The sequence below is a fragment of the Papilio machaon genome, chromosome 11 (assembly GCF_912999745.1).
Source record: "Papilio machaon chromosome 11, ilPapMach1.1, whole genome shotgun sequence".
NCBI lineage: Eukaryota > Metazoa > Arthropoda > Insecta > Lepidoptera > Papilionidae > Papilio > Papilio machaon.
The window spans coordinates 2,541,381-2,558,825 of NC_059996.1; the positions used below are offsets into that span (position 1 = coordinate 2,541,381).

Below are 17,445 nucleotides of genomic sequence, written 5' to 3' on the forward strand. Positions count from 1 at the left end.
TCAAAACTAATTGAACCCGACATCTTTTGTAAAAAATAACCCCAAAGGTGTTTTTACGTCATTACTATGTTTATGGACAGCTCGTAGCGGTAGAAAAGTTTTTCACCAAATCTAAATTTCTTGAACTACAAAGATGGGGTAAAATATAATCCATATTATAATGTAAAACTAAAAAATAATATGAAAACGGAAATAACATGTGTTGTTAAAATATTTACTAAAAGTTTTGCTTCCCGCTTTTTTCATAACTAGTACCAATACAACTGTTGACAATATGAGATTCAAATTAAAATACAGATACACAATTAACGAAACATTGTAAAATTGTATAAATTTATACCGATATTATGTCATTATTGATAATCATTGAAATTAATGAGAATCGTATTAAATTTAATAACATTCTACTAATTACAGTAATCACATTACTAAGAAATACTATGACTAATATGGTGATTTATAGATGACATAAAATGCTTAAGAGAAATAAGTTATAGGTAAGTTACTAGGCATTGTAAATTCAGTGTAACCATTTAATATTGATACTGTCAATACATTTTATTCTTTGTACAAGGACGTAGTTATTTTTATATGTAACATTTTGAAGGACTTTAGGAACTACATAATATTCATAATATGACCAAACCACTCACGTTATTACAGTTCCTATTAAAGTAACTTCGATGTCAATCTATCGACGATAGTTAATTATGTACTATTGATGATTTATTGACTTGTATTACATATGGACTGTAGGAAATAAATTCAAGGGTGGCTTTATCTAATAAAATCGATATAACTCATACTGATATCATATACTGAGTAAAAAACCAAGAACACAATTCAAATAAACCATACTATTTTTAAGTTCAAAATAAATACGTAAGTTTCACATCATTCAACAATTCAAAATTTAATATAACAAAATACAATGTATCTTTTAATATATATAATATAGCAACTAAAGCTTAAGTAATATATAGAGAAGGCGCTGCCTCCCGAAACACAGTTTTAACTAGTTCGGGAGACAGAGCCCCACTAATTTTGTGAAAAATGGTTTTTAGTTAAATAAAGAAATTTTATTTCATTTTTTTATTCAAACTTTATACCACCTTTATATTAATTACCAAGTAAAACATAAAAGCCTTACCATGAAATTTTAGTGATTGAATACATTTTAGCTTAAACATATTACTTCAGCCCTTTTATACCGTGACTAGCGGCCGACGCGAATTTTTGACAAATCATAGTTATTGAAACATTATTATGCGTAGGATTACGAAATGCAATCTGTACCAATAAATAATGAAGTACTTATACCGAAAGAATTGTGGTGATACATATTTATGGTAAAACATATAGCCAAGTTGACGTCAATAATATCAGTCAGCGGCGATCAAAGAGTTAAAACACGTGTATAACTAAATAGAATCTAACAGTATTTTTAGGAGTAATACAAAGTAACTACGCCACTTTTAAATAATCTTTAATAATAAAACCGGCATATTATCTTTATCCCAGAGATGTTTTGTTCACTTTAAGTAGCCATTGCCATAAAAATATAGTTAAGCTCAAACAATGACATTAGTCATACAATCAATATGGTACTAAGGCAATGTTTTGTTAAATTACGGATATATTACAAGGCTAGATTTAATAACTGACTAATACCACCTATAGAGGAAAAATATATACGAAGTTATTACGTAAAATGATCAATCAATAAAACTACCACCATTCAGATGTATGAATTCTCTTATAAAGTTTTGGTGGATTTGGTAATCAATAAAAAAGGAGTGTTGGCCGTCGGAAGAAATCGTGGTTGCGCAACATCAGAGAGTGGACTGGAATTGCGAGTGCCGCCCAACTGTTTCGCCTCGCAAAGAATAAACAGAAATATGGAGAACTGACCGCCAACCTTCGCTAGTCGGAGAGGCACCTCAAGAAGAAGAAGAAAAAAGTTAATTAAATACAGTCGTGTCCCTCTGACCACAAAATCCGGACGTAAATCCAATACCTGGTATCGAACAAGGAGCTGGACTCTTTTTGTACGTATTCTCTTTTTTTTTTATTTTAATACATATGCACCTTTCGGCGTGATACAGAAATCATTAACAACTACTTACACAATCACTAATGACTTATATTCGAAGTATTAAAAATGTAAATGGGCTTTAAAAATTTCAAGCGTAATAACCAGTGTTGTGGAACGCTAACCACAAAATTACAATTTTCCAGTTGTGGTCAGGGAAATATAAAACATCAGATAATTAAATTACTATATTTTAAGCATGTACGCACAACATACGTACGCATTCTTTTTTTATAACTTGGCGGCTCAAGGTCATCTGAATGCTCTTCCCCGGATCCCTTTACGTTTCGTTACACATAGAATTGTATTCTGCGCTACAACTCGTACGATGTTCCGAGCCGCCAAGATATATGACAACCTCTATACTTATAATAATGAATGTAATCATTATATTGATAAAAGAAATATTATGCAACATTTTCCAATATATTTATTTTGTAGGTATTTCATAATTCAAACTTATGTCACATTTGGCGTGTCACTGTTCATTTGAGGAATTGATATAAAATTTTGATATCAAAAATTTTCATTTGTATTTTGCATAATTTTAATAAATTACATAAAGCTAAACATACAATACATAATACAGTACATTACTATTATTTTCATTATTCTTTAAATCGCACATCGAAGTCGTAATCACTAGGATCTGGTGTGGGTACATTAAAAACATTATTTAAAATATCCTGAGATATTGTGAAGGTAGTGTGAGGTGCTTTGGTGGTCGGTCTGAATACATTGTCGTCTGTGTTGCTACTCCATGGTGATTGGTCGACCGAGTTAAAAAAATCGTCTCCATTCGGAGGTGGAGTTGTAATTGGTTTTGGGCAAGGGCTTAATCGCTTTAATTCCACATCTGAAAAAAAGTGAATTGAAAATTGGTATAAACATACCTTGCTAAAGAAATGATGGGCATAGGAAGTGGATTAAACAAAAGTTCACGTGACCGTGAGCTCATTCATAAACACATCTTATATAAAAAAAAGTTAATAATAACTTACCAATGCCACATATTTTTGCACATTCTAATTTACCCATATTCTGATATGTTACATTATTGGTACCACAAATAGGATTGTATTCAGGTGTTGTGGGGCAAGATGCTATGCAACGACGTTGAGAGTCGGATTCAGTCGTAGTGGTCGGGTATATAGTAGTCTCAGTTGTAAAACATGGTAGTTTCCGGTATAGATTTACATCTAAAAATAAAAACATAGCTAATTAAAATGAGCAATAAAACGTCTAATATGTAACTACAAAAAGAAGATGAATAGTAATACAGTATGTGTGTGATATTCCAGGTGTCTATGTCCGTGCCAACTCTCAAAAGATGTGTTAAACCGTTTCGGAATTATCGAGTAAATAAATTGTGATACATTTCTGGTCAAAATTGTTTGGAGTGTTTCATACAAACTAAAATATCACAGTATTTTTGGATTCGTTGTCTATCGCTTAGTCTTTTACGTGTTAATTAAAGTTAGTGTATACAATATTGGCCTATAATAATTCAATCGACCCGACAATTAAAAATGAAAACTGTACACATTTATATAATGTGTTTCGGCATCTCTAGAATATTTACCAAGGCCACAAAATCTCGCACATTCCAAATGTCCTATGTTCGAATAAGTAATTCTATTTGTGCCGCAAACAGGATTGTATTCAGAAGTCGTGGGGCACCCTTTGATGCATTCATCGAAATTCTGTCCCGAAGAAATTGTTGTCACTTGTCGCGGTAAATCTGTTGTAGATCTAGAATTAGAAGTATTTTTGTTAAAATAAAATTTAAATAGAACTGCACGAACAAATGTTTTTCATAATGTGCCAAAAAAAGGACACAAGTTAAAAGTATTTCTTTAAATCGCAACTCCTTTTAGAGGCAACAGTATATTCGAAGTTTCTAATCAACTTTAGTTGTATTATCAAGGACATGCCGTAACAAATAGGTATAATTTTTACTTAGATAATTTATCAGTGTGTGTATGTGTGTGTGTGTTTATGTATGTTGTTATGGGAGCTGTTAAAACTATCATTACATGTGATAACATCGAAATGAATGGATTAATTATCTTAAAGCAATTTCTAGGTATCGTAATTCTATGTAAAGTTACATCATCGCCAATACAAGCTTAGGTGCATGAACTAATAACTAATTAATAACAAAGAAATCTAAACGAATCGAATGGTAACTTACAACGCAATTACCTTCCTATTAGTCGGGCAAAAAAAAACATCTAAAAGACTGTTAACGGAATTGTGGAACTTCATTTGCCACAAATATTGGCAAAAAAACCTTTAAAATAAAAATTAAAATAATACATTTTCATCAAAAGTTTGTTCATTTCGCTTTAAATTTAAAAATTATAAAAACAAAGAGTCAAAGAAAACACGACTGTGACGAGTACTTCGTTTTTTCGTAAATAAAACCTAAGGAAATTGCCTGTTTTCAATTCTTCTTACATATTACCAAGAGCTTTGAATATCGTAATTTTCCATATAACTATAGTGTAAACCTCAAAGAAAAATCCTTATGTATACGACAAGGTTTTGGTACATACTTAATAATAAATCTTTTGTTTGTACGTTTGTAACTAAATAAGTTTAGAAGTCTCTTTGATTCGAATTATGTTGGATCATGTTAAAATAATATTAAATTAGCATTGATTGAATCAAAGAGCCACAATAATATTTCAGAATTTTTAAACAATTACAAAGTTTTGTTAAATAGTAAATCTGAATTAATTTTAAAGTTTAATAAAAATAAAATAAAGTTATTTCAAGAACCTTGTGAAGTTGTGAATAATCGCTCTTTAACACGTTCATCGCCATGGTGGGTCAAAATGACCGGCACTTGATCTAGCCATTTGGGCCATGGGGGGTCAAAATGACCGGCACGCCAGACCTACCTTTGCGAAGCCCGTTCGCGCCGCAGAATGCAAAAGCTGTGTATTCAACCATACAATGTGACCGGCGCGGCCCCAATGAACACCTGTAACTACTTGGTTTTTTGATTTTTTGATGGCATACCTGTTTTTAGGACTTAGAGAAAAAAGTTAATGAAAAAACATAGGATTTCGAATCATATATTTTTATTTCTGTTATAAGTTGCATTTATGCATAAAAATGAAAAGACAATAGAATATTATTAATTTTAGGCATGTTTTTATCAAATCAAAGACAATAGAACAAAAAATATTAGGAACGTTTTTTATCAAACCACAATTACAAATCGTCATACGAACAACAATCAAACTAAAGATTAATTCAACTCTAAATGGATATTCAAACATTTTAGTGGCATTTGTCAAAACATTGACGACATAAATGGGGATTGCCGGGACAAATAGTGCAAAACCAAGAAACCTTCTTTGTTTTGTTCTTGGCCACATTTCTTCCATGCAACTCAACATTTGATTTGTAACAATCACGACAAAATTTTCTTGTTGATACTGCTGCACCTTCTTTTTTCTTAAGCTCGTGTTTTTGTCTTCTGGGTCGTGGTGTGGTCAATCCCGTATTTTCTTGACTACCCTCAATCAACTGCTTTGCCAACAGTCGCCTAAAATCGACGACAGATATCTTCTTCTTCGTTGTACTTTCATATAGTACTCTTGCATTTACTACAGCAGTATTGAGTAATAATTCGATACCGAGCTTCTTATACCACTTTAACGTCTTTCGCAATGGACTCGAATAAGCACTCATTTGGTCAGACAAGTCAACGGCTGCTTTGGCTTTATTATAATCAATCACAATTTTCGGTTTAATTGTTTCAACCCCTCTTTTGTTCTTTTTTTTTTGTAAAACCAATTGAATGTTTGGTTGACAACAAACACACGTCCCTCTTATCCTTCCACTTCATAACCGTGACTCCGTTTTTGTTTTCTTTTGCCATAAACTCACCAGGTTTCAGATTTCCAGTCATGACGTCCTTTGGTAAGTTCTTCCTGTTTTTTCGTAGGGTCCCTACTAAATGAGTATCGTGTTGAACTAACTTCTCAGCTAGATCTAAGCTTGTATACCAATTATCTACGAACATGGTATGACCTTTTCCAAAGTAGTTACGTGCTAAATTCAAGACAACGTTGGTTGGAGTATTATCCTGTGAATCTAATGTCTTTCCTCCATATACCTCCACCTTTGTCGTATAGCCAGGAGTAGTACACAATTTAAATAGCTTGATGCCATATTTATGTCTTTTCGACTTATTATATTGGCGGAAAATGATACGCCCACGAAAAATAAAGTTATTTCAAGAACCTTGTGAAGTTGTGAATAATCGCTCTTTAACCGAAAGTCACAATTTTATTTTTGTTTAAAAAATGTTGGTGATTCCAAACAAACCACATAAACACCATACCAAAACATATCGTCATTATCTTTGACAAAACAAAGATAACAATCTGTTTTAAACGGAGACTTTGGTTTAAGAAACTCAAGGTTTATAGAGTGCAATACAAAAGAGAATTAATATATGTTTTGCTGTAAAAGCCTGAACTCGTGTTCTAAATTTTTGCGGTAAAACCTAAGATATAGGTTCGAATGTTGTTGGTATGAAAATATTTTTTTTTATTTCGAACATTTATATATTTTATTCATATATTAACTTGATCAATCTCAAGAATTAGGTACTTTAAATACATGGTAAAAATTGGTAAACAACTAAATAATTACAATTATGTTTTTAAGATAGTTTTAAAAACATAATGTTAAACACTAGTTTTCAACCGAAATCTTAGACCTATATAAACTAGAGCTTAAACCACGATCTCACCTGACATTATATGGTAGTGGAAAGCGTGTACATGCTTGTATATAAAGTGACTATTTAACCTACTTTTGAAGGTCCTAAACTATTCTTTAACGACCTTTAACAAACCTTAACCATTTTGAAGACTGTCATTAAATTCTGTGTTAAAGTCTGTGTTTTCATTTATGTTTTGTTGTTTTTCATAAGTGCTGATAAACCCAACTTCTGCAGTTTTTTTGTTTCGTTACTGTGTTACGTATTACTTCTGTTATTAGTAGCTAATGATCTAGTGTTGTATTACACATTATAATTTGCAAGGTTTAATCGAGCGTTAAATAAGTTTTCTGTTAAATCAGTAAGTAAATTGATATTTTTGTCGAGAACGATAAGCGATGAAACGTAAAAGAAACAAAAATACCTAATACATCATTCTTGTGGTCTGTACCTGAATAAATTGAAGCAAAACATTTATATGAATTCTTACTTGGTGGTTATACCGCGGTCTTCATTACCAGAGTCCGGGAACCAAACACGATCAGGATTCCAATCTCTAGGATGTTTTTGGCCTATTCCATTGTGACTATTATGGTGTCCCAATCCACCAAAATCATTATCTCTATACCGCGTATCTCTGTTGTCTTCAAAGATTATTCTATCGTCATAACGATCACTGGGGTCATATCGATACCAACTTTTACCATCAGCTTTGGGTCTTAAGAATAATGATATAACTGTAACAAAAAGAACTGGTTAAAAACATAAAATAAACAAATTTTCTTTTATATAGTCTTCGTTTGTATGGAAGAAATTGTTTTGAATGATAAAGTTCATTGCACAACCATATCACTAGTTAGTATCAGTCAACTCTCTCCTATTATGTTTTCCTAGTATTTGGTTAGTATATTGTGCAGTGTTAGTCTTAATCTTTCCGATCGCCTATTAAACGACATACTTTAACAAGTAATGCACAAATGAAATTTTACATTTTGCGTGACATCTATTTGTTTCGTTGCAAGGATGAGCAATTGACAAAATTATACAAATATTATGATAATTTTAATACTCATTTATCATTCATACCATATTTACAAATGTGTACTTAGTAATCTTTTAAATGTAAGAAAATGACATTCTAATTAGAATCTATAAACAAAAAACGTAAAAAAGTAAAAACTATTTAATAACATTAAAAGTGAAATACTTACCTAAAAATAAAAAGACCTTATCCATCACTAGTATTTCGTAGCAGTGTAACACTGACGTAATAAATATGCAAACATTTATCGATCACTTAACTACGGCCGACACAAGACTGTCAAAGATGTTGAATGAGTTACTAATATAATCTTACCCAAGTATATAAATTCCCCTCCTTTCGTTCTCAGTTCGCAAACGTGTTCAGACCATTCGATATGACTCAGATCCTTTACTAAGCCTGCATTTGCATTGTTACTGTTACGTAAATACTATGAAAGAAGACTATTGAATAATTTTAAAATTATACATAAACAAATAGTAGTAATAATAATAATAATAATAATTCATTTATTGCAAACTGTATTACATTGTTATAAAGTTACAAACATTTATAAACAGCTACAACACAGTTAGATACCCCTTCGGGCGTGCAATATGATGATAATGATGAGGTATCTTTTCGTGTAATAGAATGAAGTAAAGAAACAAAAACAGAACAAATACAACAAGAGCAAGAACTTGGGAACGTCTATCAACAATAATAATAATAATATAGTTAATAAGTGTAAAACACAGACGCCTTTTTTTTTATAAGTGAATTGCAATGTTAACAAGAATTTGCTTGCGGGCGGTCAAGTCCGTATCTATTGCCACTATTTAGTTTTATAAATTATAACGTAAAACATTTTTTCCTATTTCATTTAAAACATTGTTAGAACTGTTATATTAACAAGCTATATTAACTAGGAATTTCGAGAAATGTTGGTTACTAATTTTGATAATCTCAATTCTGTTGAGATTCAACAAAACAAAATCTTTTTTTACTTGATCTAATCTCTTTGGTATCATAGCAATAATTTAGAAAAATTATTTGACATTCCAAATCTTTATCGATATACTCTAAGTTAATTACTCTGTAATATGGATATTTTAATTTCTATATTTTATAACTACTATTAGAATTGTTAATATAGTTATCAAGACATGCCGGATTTAAATCGGAGTTTCCTGATTAGAATGCAGGTAAATCAAGGATCTAATTAATATGTATTGCTTGTACACAACGACAACTCCAATGATCCAAATCCGTCTAGGTTATCTAAGGACAAACAACAATGTCACTTACCTTACACAAATATAGTTGAAACTTTTGAGTCATCAAACAATCCGGATACAACTATTAAAATATTTTTTTTTACATTCCTAACATATCCTTTACTCATTTCTATGAGCTACTGACAACTTTTAATTCAGACTTCGTCAGCGTTAAATTTAAAGTAAAGTAGACTATAATATGCCCGCGTGCATTAGCTACCTTCCTCACAATGTTCTCAACTCTTTCAATCTCCCCAAACTTGGTCACTGTTTTAAATTTTAACTTCTTTTATGTATAAGCAACTTCTATATAAAATTACAACACATTAGTAATTTCATTTACAAAATAAATTTGCCTCCTGTGAGGTTTGAACTCACGACCCCTGGTTTACGAGACCAGTGCTCTACCACTGAGCTAAAGAGGCGCGTCAACTTACAACAAAATCTGAGAATAATGGCTGGTTTACATTATGCCAGTACAGATTTTATTTGCTTACTGGCGCCAGTTAATAATTCCATTATGCCAGTTGTTTGCCAGCGCTAATTTTGAGCACTACTTTTCTACTGTACTGGCATAATGTAAACCAGGCATAAAATATTTTGTACACAGGAAAAACATAAAATTTACAATTAATTTATTTGTCCTCTGTATTTATAGTGATAAAGTATTCGAGATCATTATAATATATTTTGTAAAGATTATTGAAATCTTTTAATCATAAGAGTGATTAGTAAATTAATTATTCTATTTCCGTTGACCTTAATATCATTTTATGACGGTTTGACATGAATTTTCCTAACGTGCCGACGATGTTTTGTTGTCAGGTGTTGGTTATAAATTAAAAAATAATAACGGGTTTTCCATCTTACGATAACCTATTATCTAGACGCACTACTTATATTTTACACGTGCTAGCATAAAGACTGAACGATTACACATATTTTTTTAATAACTACATTCTTCCTGATTATAACAGATTAAAGACTTATTCATAAGTGATTTATAGAAAATATATTAAAGAAGAGAAGAGAAGATATTAAAGATTTATTGTATGTGTTCAATATACTAGTGTACCAATATAACAGTGGTAGATCCTGCAACAACAATATTTGTGGGTGCACGAATTGGCCGGATCGACCGGTGAAATACCACGACCACACAGAAGACATGCGTGAAGTGGAAGCAATTCCGCGTTTCGTCTGATGAGTGAGGTGCCGAAGGCCTAATTTTTAGTCCTCCTTCCTTTCCCACCCTTTTCTTATTAGGAAAGGATCTCCGTTGATTAAAGGTAGGCAACGCATCTGCATTTGCGGATGTCTATGGGCAACGGTCGCTTGGCTATCCAGGTGGCCGTTTGATCGTTTGCCATCTTTTGATATAAAAAAAAGAAAATACCATATTTTATCGAGATCCATGCTACCGTTCTGGAGATACGTTCAAAGAAACATGCATTAATTCAAATATATCCAAACATTTGCATTTATAATATTACTAAGATTAGTTCTAGGTTGACGCACCTTAAATTTTGTGCGCAGCGATTTGTGCGATGTTCAGAGGCAACAAGATCTTTGAAAACCGTAATACTATAGGTATAAGTAGCACAGCAGCAAGATGTGGTAGATGTGTCAGGATCGCAAAAGAATCTGTTAACTTTTCTCAATCCTCTAGATTACGGGTGTAAGAGTTAAATAAAGTTTCTTCAGAAACAATCCCTCGATGACTAACTTAGAAACTTGTGATATTAATTAAAAATACGCAAGTGAACATTGAGTAGTAACATTATGTAAGTATAGCGACTTTAATGAATCACATGTAATTAAAAACCTTTTATTCTTTCTTGTTTTGAATATGTATGCGGGAAAGGAATTCCCCACGACTTCCTTTTCAAAATGATATATCCTCAACTTGATAGTTTAGTTTTATTTATTATTTCACTTATTTAAAAGCCGTTATTATATAATTCCTAGAATGGTTTTTAAATTTAAACATGAAGTTATAAAAATTCAGAAAACTTGCGTAGAATATTTCGTACCTGTCAAAAGAAGGTTATCAACCTCTAATGTAAATGATAACCTGTAATTATAACTATTCAAACTTTCGTGAGACATTATCATTAATTAAAATAAGAAATTTACTACTAAGTACTAAATTAAACCACTTTTGTTGATACTTTACAATAGGATATTCGATCCGAAGGGAGAAGCGAATTTAATTATTTTTACGTACTATGTCATCGATGTAACACAAGGAAGTAATACAACGACAAGGATATCTGACTCGGTGGGCATAAGTCAAACTAATTTATGACAGCACACTAGCGCTACTCTTTTAATGTCAAAAAAGTATCACAAGATCCTTTTTCTGTAGCTGTAGCCTTGTTTTTTTTCTTTTATGGCATTTTCTGTGCTTAAATACGTTTTATATTTTGTGACGGTACAGACCGCGGTAGCAGCGGCACTGTCATCGGTCCATATATTGTCCTTGTTTGACTAGTTGAGTCTAAGTTACCATAGGCTCTTCCAAAACTTGAATAAAATGTTGTTTTAAATCGAGTTTTTTATTGCATTCAAAGCAAAATCATATGTAAATAAGTAGAGATATTTTTACAAAGTAACATAAAAGACTAGATCACGATGTAGGTGGAGCGACTGTCGTGGCCGGACACGGTGATGACCGCAATAGGTTCACACCTAAAAAAGAAAAATAATATAATGATGTTTTTTTGTTTTATCATCATCAAAGTAATAAATGCATATTGCGATAGTGTTAAAAAATAATACTACTAAGGACAGAAAATACATTTCAAATATTATTTTGCTTGTTTTCCTTCTCGGCGTTTTTTGACATTGAAAGTTTATCGTAAACTGCGTGTAAACACATGCACGCATAATTTAATGTTGCAACATATTGACATATTTTAAAACTAGCCCACACGTATCGTCTTAATTTTGGTAAAAAAATATTATACTATTAGTACTCTGGTTAAATTATTGTTTACTACAATTTTACTCAACTACATACTAAACGAGTTTTTAATCGTCGGAACTTGTTTTTGTGTCATTGGTGTTTGCTTATAAAACAGCAATTGCTTTGGAGATGTCATCAATGTGCCGCGTTTTAACCTTGGTAACGCATCGTGACATCTAAATTAAACCAGTTCTTTGCGTCAGATATAAGAAGTCATAACACATGGAGTTTGATTGAATTTACACCATACTAATGTGTTTATTAATTATTATTGTCACTACGTAATAGGTATTTGTTAAGCCCATCTTAAATTAGGGGATGATTAGGCCTTGCACAATTTTGGTGGCCCAGTGGATTTTGACAAAACCCAAAAACCCAAAATCTTCGCACATATGCTCAAGTTGTATAATAGTGATTTCCTTCACCGTGAGCACGTCAGATAAATGTTTGTATATGTGGTATTAAATACGAAAATCGCAAAACCCATTGGTACATTGAACCTGGGCCTGTAGATAACAACTAAAATGATTAACCACTGAAGCACCGACGGTGGAATTATTTTGGGGATTTTGAATTGCATTTTTGGATCAACACTTACTTATTCCACAAGCTTGAGCGCAGTACAAGCGACCTGGGTTAGGATACGTGACATTGTTTGTGCCGCACACAGGGTTGTACTCCGCGGTCACGGGGCAGTTGGTAATGCAGTCGTCGACAGTTGGGTCGCTCGCCGCCGGAGTTGTGGTTCTGGAATAATATTAGTCTCTTAGTTTGTTTGTCTTCCGAAACCATTGTAATCTTAAGAAGTCCACTCATGATATTGACGTTAGTCGTAGATGTGTGTCACACAAGACATGCTGTGTGCAGTATTTTGCAGCATGCAATTAGATATGAATAGAGTTGTTATATTGAAACCACGATATCTCTTCAATGATTTGACAACAGTAAAAATTTAAAGTTTGGACATGGCGATATTGATTGATAGCATGTTACAGTTCTAAGCGTGTTACAGTTGTAATCGATCAAATATATCGAAATAGCTGTCGCCGCGACTCCGTACGTGCGGCGTTTAAAAATCAATTAATAAGTAGACTATGTGTTCTTCAGACTACGTTCTGCATTTGTGCCCAAATTTTAATAAGATCCGTTGAGCCGTTCCGCAGATACCTTATAGGAAACATCCAAACTTCCGCATTTATTATATTAGTTAGAAGTATGATTTATCAAACATTTTTGATCGTTTACCGATGTTTTATATCTTACCGTTTATTTTTGAGGCAATAATCATGACTGAATTTAATGACATATAACTTAATAATAATAATAATAAACTTCAAACTTTCGTGGTTTTTACTAATATATTGTTCGTCAGAAACGGGATTTTTACCACGATTAGGCTGTTTGAGCTCCCGATATTTCGGCACATTTGCATGCGCCATGATCATGGATTGACTGATGTTGATAAGAATCCCGTTTCTTACGAACAGTGAATTTGATGACTTTTAAAATAGGTTAATTTTTTGTGTTTTCTTTTTTATAACCTGTGAGTAGATATCGTGGACAGAATATAATCCGAATTTAACTACGAACATGCACAAGAGGTAAGATGTACATCATCAGATATGTAAAATATTATTTGGGTTAAATATGAAATGTATAGCAAACAACAATGAACGATATAAGTAACAGTTTCAACTTGCCCATTGATTGGGTTTTGAGTTGTCATCTGTTGTCCCGCATTAGGAGGTGTTCCTTGTCCGGAAGGAGGTACTTGTCCAGGGAGAGGGATTTGTCCGGGAAGAGGTATTTGTCCAGGGAGAGGTACTTGTCCAGGGAGAGGTACTTGTCCAGGGAGTGGGTTTTGTCCAGGGGGATATACTTGTCCGGGAAATGGTCTTTGATCAGGAAACTGTGGGTTAGGAAAAGGTTGTGGATTGGGGAACATTCCGGGATTAGGAAACGGTCCTGGGTAGGGATACATTCCTAGACCAGGGTATAGACTTGGATCAGGGTAAAATCCTTGATCAGGGTATTGTCCGAAGTTAGGCCTTTGGCCAGGAAACCTTCTATCGGGCATCGGCAACTGGGGTGGCAATCGCGTTGGATACCATGACGGTAACATAAATCCATATCTGTCTTCCAAGTCATTGTTATTTGTTTCTGCTTGTCTCTTATTTCTTAAATTTAATCCGAAGACTTCGGTGGTAAGAAACGCTGTAAAAAAAAAAACTGAAACCTGTATTTAAATTATCTAGAGATCCGTAATCTATTTTATGTTTTGCACCAAATTTAGTTAAATAATGTACTTTATCATTAAACATAAACATAATAATCTTTGAATATAAGGTAGAGGTCAATAACGCAAATGGAGAAGCCATTTTTGTATAAATATAGCAATCAGTAGCAGGCAAGTAACCGGTTGTCGCGTAAGTTTTGGTGTCTGGTTTTTAAAGAGGTAACTAAAATAGTTTTTTTTTATAAGAAAATCAAGCTACATAAATGCTCTATTTTAAATATTTAATATTTAATACAAAATCGATACGCGTATAATATGAAATTATCACAAAACAACAAGAAAAATATAAAATTTCAAACAAGGCGTAACTATGTTTTACACATTTAAATTACTGGATCGTATTGTGCTTACGAAAAATAAAAACAAATGAACGAAATGCATAAATTAAAACATCACTTGGTCGAATTCAATTTACAAAATTTAATTAAATTGCGATTTATGAATAAACTACCAAGTATATAAAGATAACTAATGAAGGAAAATTCTGATTTTGATTCTTTTTATACCAAAACGACATGATACAAAATGCGAATTAAAAAAAGTTAAAAGTGAACGTAAAAGTAACACTTCATATAAACAACAATGCGTTTGATTACTCACCAGCTAATAAAAATAAACACAAATTTTTCATTTTCACTTAAATTATTATTTTTCTAATAATAAGCGGTGTGTCTTGTACGGCTGTGTAGCGTCACTGGCTGTTGTTGACCACCGTCGTTGTTTTTAAACTCGCCTTCAGATAGCGACTCGTTCTTCTCGTATCTCGTTCTTTTACAATAATGATGTTTGCGTTTCAACGTCGGTATTTTCAATATGTAGTATATTTAATACTAGCAGTCGTCCAAGACTGTCAGCGCGAAATTAAAAAAATAGCTTTAGTTACTTCAAAACATATCAGCCACCTTCCAATGTAAGTCTTGACAAAATCGGTCCAACCTTTTCGGAGATTACCTAGAACTAACGCTTACAAAAATTTTAAACTTTAAATTTATCAATAACATTATCTTGGCCCAAAAAAACTAACGTAAAAAAATTCTGCATTGACTTTTTAACTTATCGATTGCTATATTATTATATTGAGCGAGATTGCACTTTAAAATTTTAATTTAAATTCATAAAATTAAATGTATATGTATTTTAATAAATGTATAAAAATATATCGATAGACATGTACCATCACTAGTTAACTCCGTTAAAGATGACCTGTAGATAATTTGTTCGCTGTAAATTCCCAGCAACTTCCCAGCGATTATTCTTTATCCAGACAGGAGAACAATTTGGAAAATATAAATTTTTTATTACTCGGAATGTAATTTTACTACAAATATTGTAGCATTGTGATCTGTTTTTGCGTTGAATTCCTTAGCCATCCAGTATATGTAGATGACTTTGAAATTAGCAAACAATCGTAACTAAAATAGCGAACAATAAAAGTTACATAAATGTACAGGTTTATGTTTTAAGATATAAACCTATACGTTTAAATTAAAAAATTACATATATACATACTACATATTTAAAAAAGTTGGTTATGAGAAAATGTATTTTATGGTAAAACGACAACCAAAAAAAAAAAGAGTTTAGGTTATTATTTAGGCTTGTAAAAGAATATACCACAAAAAGTAGTCTAGTTTTGATTTTGTGCAAAAAGATATCCAAATGTAAATAAATGGTTCGAATGGAACACAACAGATGCATTTTATTATGCACGATTTACTATAAAATGAAGTATATTTATTTTCAAAACAGAAATGCCGCGGCACAATACTAGGAGTTGACTATACGAACAATAAAATGGTAAGTAAATAAATTATATAAACTGTTTTATTTTATTTTATTTTACTAATCGTAGGATCTTTTTTGTACTAACGCTATATAGATGTTATTTATCGGAAATAAAAGTTATTTTATTTAGTTTTATATATAGTTTTGACATCAAGTCGTTTTTTTTTACAAAACTAGCAAACTCAGGTAGGTAATTTTGTTATACTCTTATCAGATATAATTTAATTTGACTGTAGAAGTAACGATTAAAAAAAATACAAAAATTAAGATATTTGAACACATAAAATCAAAGTGGCATTGAATCTCCTTTGTTAAGTAAAATTAGCATATGTAAATAAGGTTTTTAAGTTTTATGTTATCAATATTTATTCTTAGACTGGGAATTGTGCTAGTTTACATAAACATGTGTTACAATGGGCATTTATTTTTAAGTTTTGTGTTATATAGAGAACCTAAGAAACTACAAATATCAGATTTCAGTGATAAAATTAAATCATATTAATATTATTTCGTAAAACACCCTGGACATAAGTGGCTATGGAGGTGGTGGATTAGACTTGACGTAAAGAAGGGGAAATACCTCCTTTCTGTGCGTCCCCGCTTCTGCCCATTTAAAGTAAGAAACGCATCAATCGGGGTATTACAAAAACATTAAATAAAACTTATGATTTCAAAATTCAAATAAATTAAAAAACTTTATGATTTAAAATACTAAAGTTTATGAATTTTGGTGTATTGAACTCTTATCGTTAGTGTTCATACAACATCCAACGTCTGCAGATAAGGTTAGAAAAACCCAATCTCTGTGTCACTGCACTCAGAAACGATACAGTCAATTACGATGTTTAGAAGACGTATAATTGTGGTTTTTTTTTTTCAAGAACACTCCCGTGAAAGTTTGCACCGTTTTAAGATATTTTTTAGGTAAACAAAAGATATCAATAAAATGTTTTAACATGTTGATTTTAATGTTACTTTTTGATTAGGTACATTACGACTTTTAATATTTATTTTTGTTATTTAAACGTGGGACATGGGTTTACTTCGGCATAGCACATTCTAGTTTCAGCTAATTTAAATATAAATTATAATGGTTTCCTACAAATATCATCTGTGTTAAAAATGTAAACATATCGATTGCTATGCAGAGATAGCAGGCGATAACGGATATATATACAGCCCGTTTTATTTCTTCCTTCGCGTCAAGTCTCGACGGCTAGCAAAAAGTTAACAGTAGTAGATCCGGGTTGACCAGTGAAATA

The 17,445-nt window shown here is 31.9% G+C and overlaps 2 protein-coding genes and 1 non-coding gene across 3 annotated transcripts; all 3 read right to left on the reverse strand.

Annotated features, from left to right (window-relative positions):
• Positions 1–2,661: 2,661 nt before the first annotated feature.
• On the reverse strand, positions 2,662–8,161 carry LOC106713891. The gene is made up of 5 exons (XM_014506793.2): positions 8,048–8,161; positions 7,327–7,573; positions 3,675–3,844; positions 3,094–3,291; positions 2,662–2,948 (listed from the first exon to the last, which is right to left on the reverse strand). The coding sequence occupies exons 1-5, from the start codon at positions 8,070–8,072 to the stop codon at positions 2,701–2,703; spliced, it is 888 nt and encodes a 295-aa protein (XP_014362279.2). The 5' UTR covers positions 8,073–8,161; the 3' UTR covers positions 2,662–2,700.
• Positions 8,162–9,487: 1,326 nt separating this feature from the next.
• Trnat-cgu lies at positions 9,488–9,559 on the reverse strand. The gene has a single exon. It is a non-coding gene; the product is annotated as a tRNA-Thr (tRNA).
• A 2,118-nt stretch (positions 9,560–11,677) lies between these two features.
• Positions 11,678–16,794, reverse strand: LOC106713848 (annexin A7-like). The gene is given in 5 exon segments (XM_045680084.1): positions 11,678–11,787; positions 11,790–11,825; positions 12,701–12,849; positions 13,803–14,331; positions 16,764–16,794. Coding segments are annotated over 5 exon segments (774 nt in total). The 3' UTR covers positions 11,678–11,758.
• Between the last annotated feature and the right edge of the window lie 651 nt (positions 16,795–17,445).

What these genes read in the sequence shown, in the direction of transcription:
- LOC106713891 (XM_014506793.2), bottom strand. Translation starts at nt 8,072, where the DNA reads ATGGATAAGGTCTTTTTATTTTTAG. An exon ending in TAAGGTCTTTTTATTTTTAG is followed by an intron (nt 7,574 to 8,047) that starts GTAAGTATTTCA and finishes TTTTTGTTACAG; the next exon opens with TTATATCATTATTCTTAAGA. An exon ending in GACCGCGGTATAACCACCAA is followed by an intron (nt 3,845 to 7,326) that starts GTAAGAATTCAT and finishes TTCTAATTCTAG; the next exon opens with ATCTACAACAGATTTACCGC.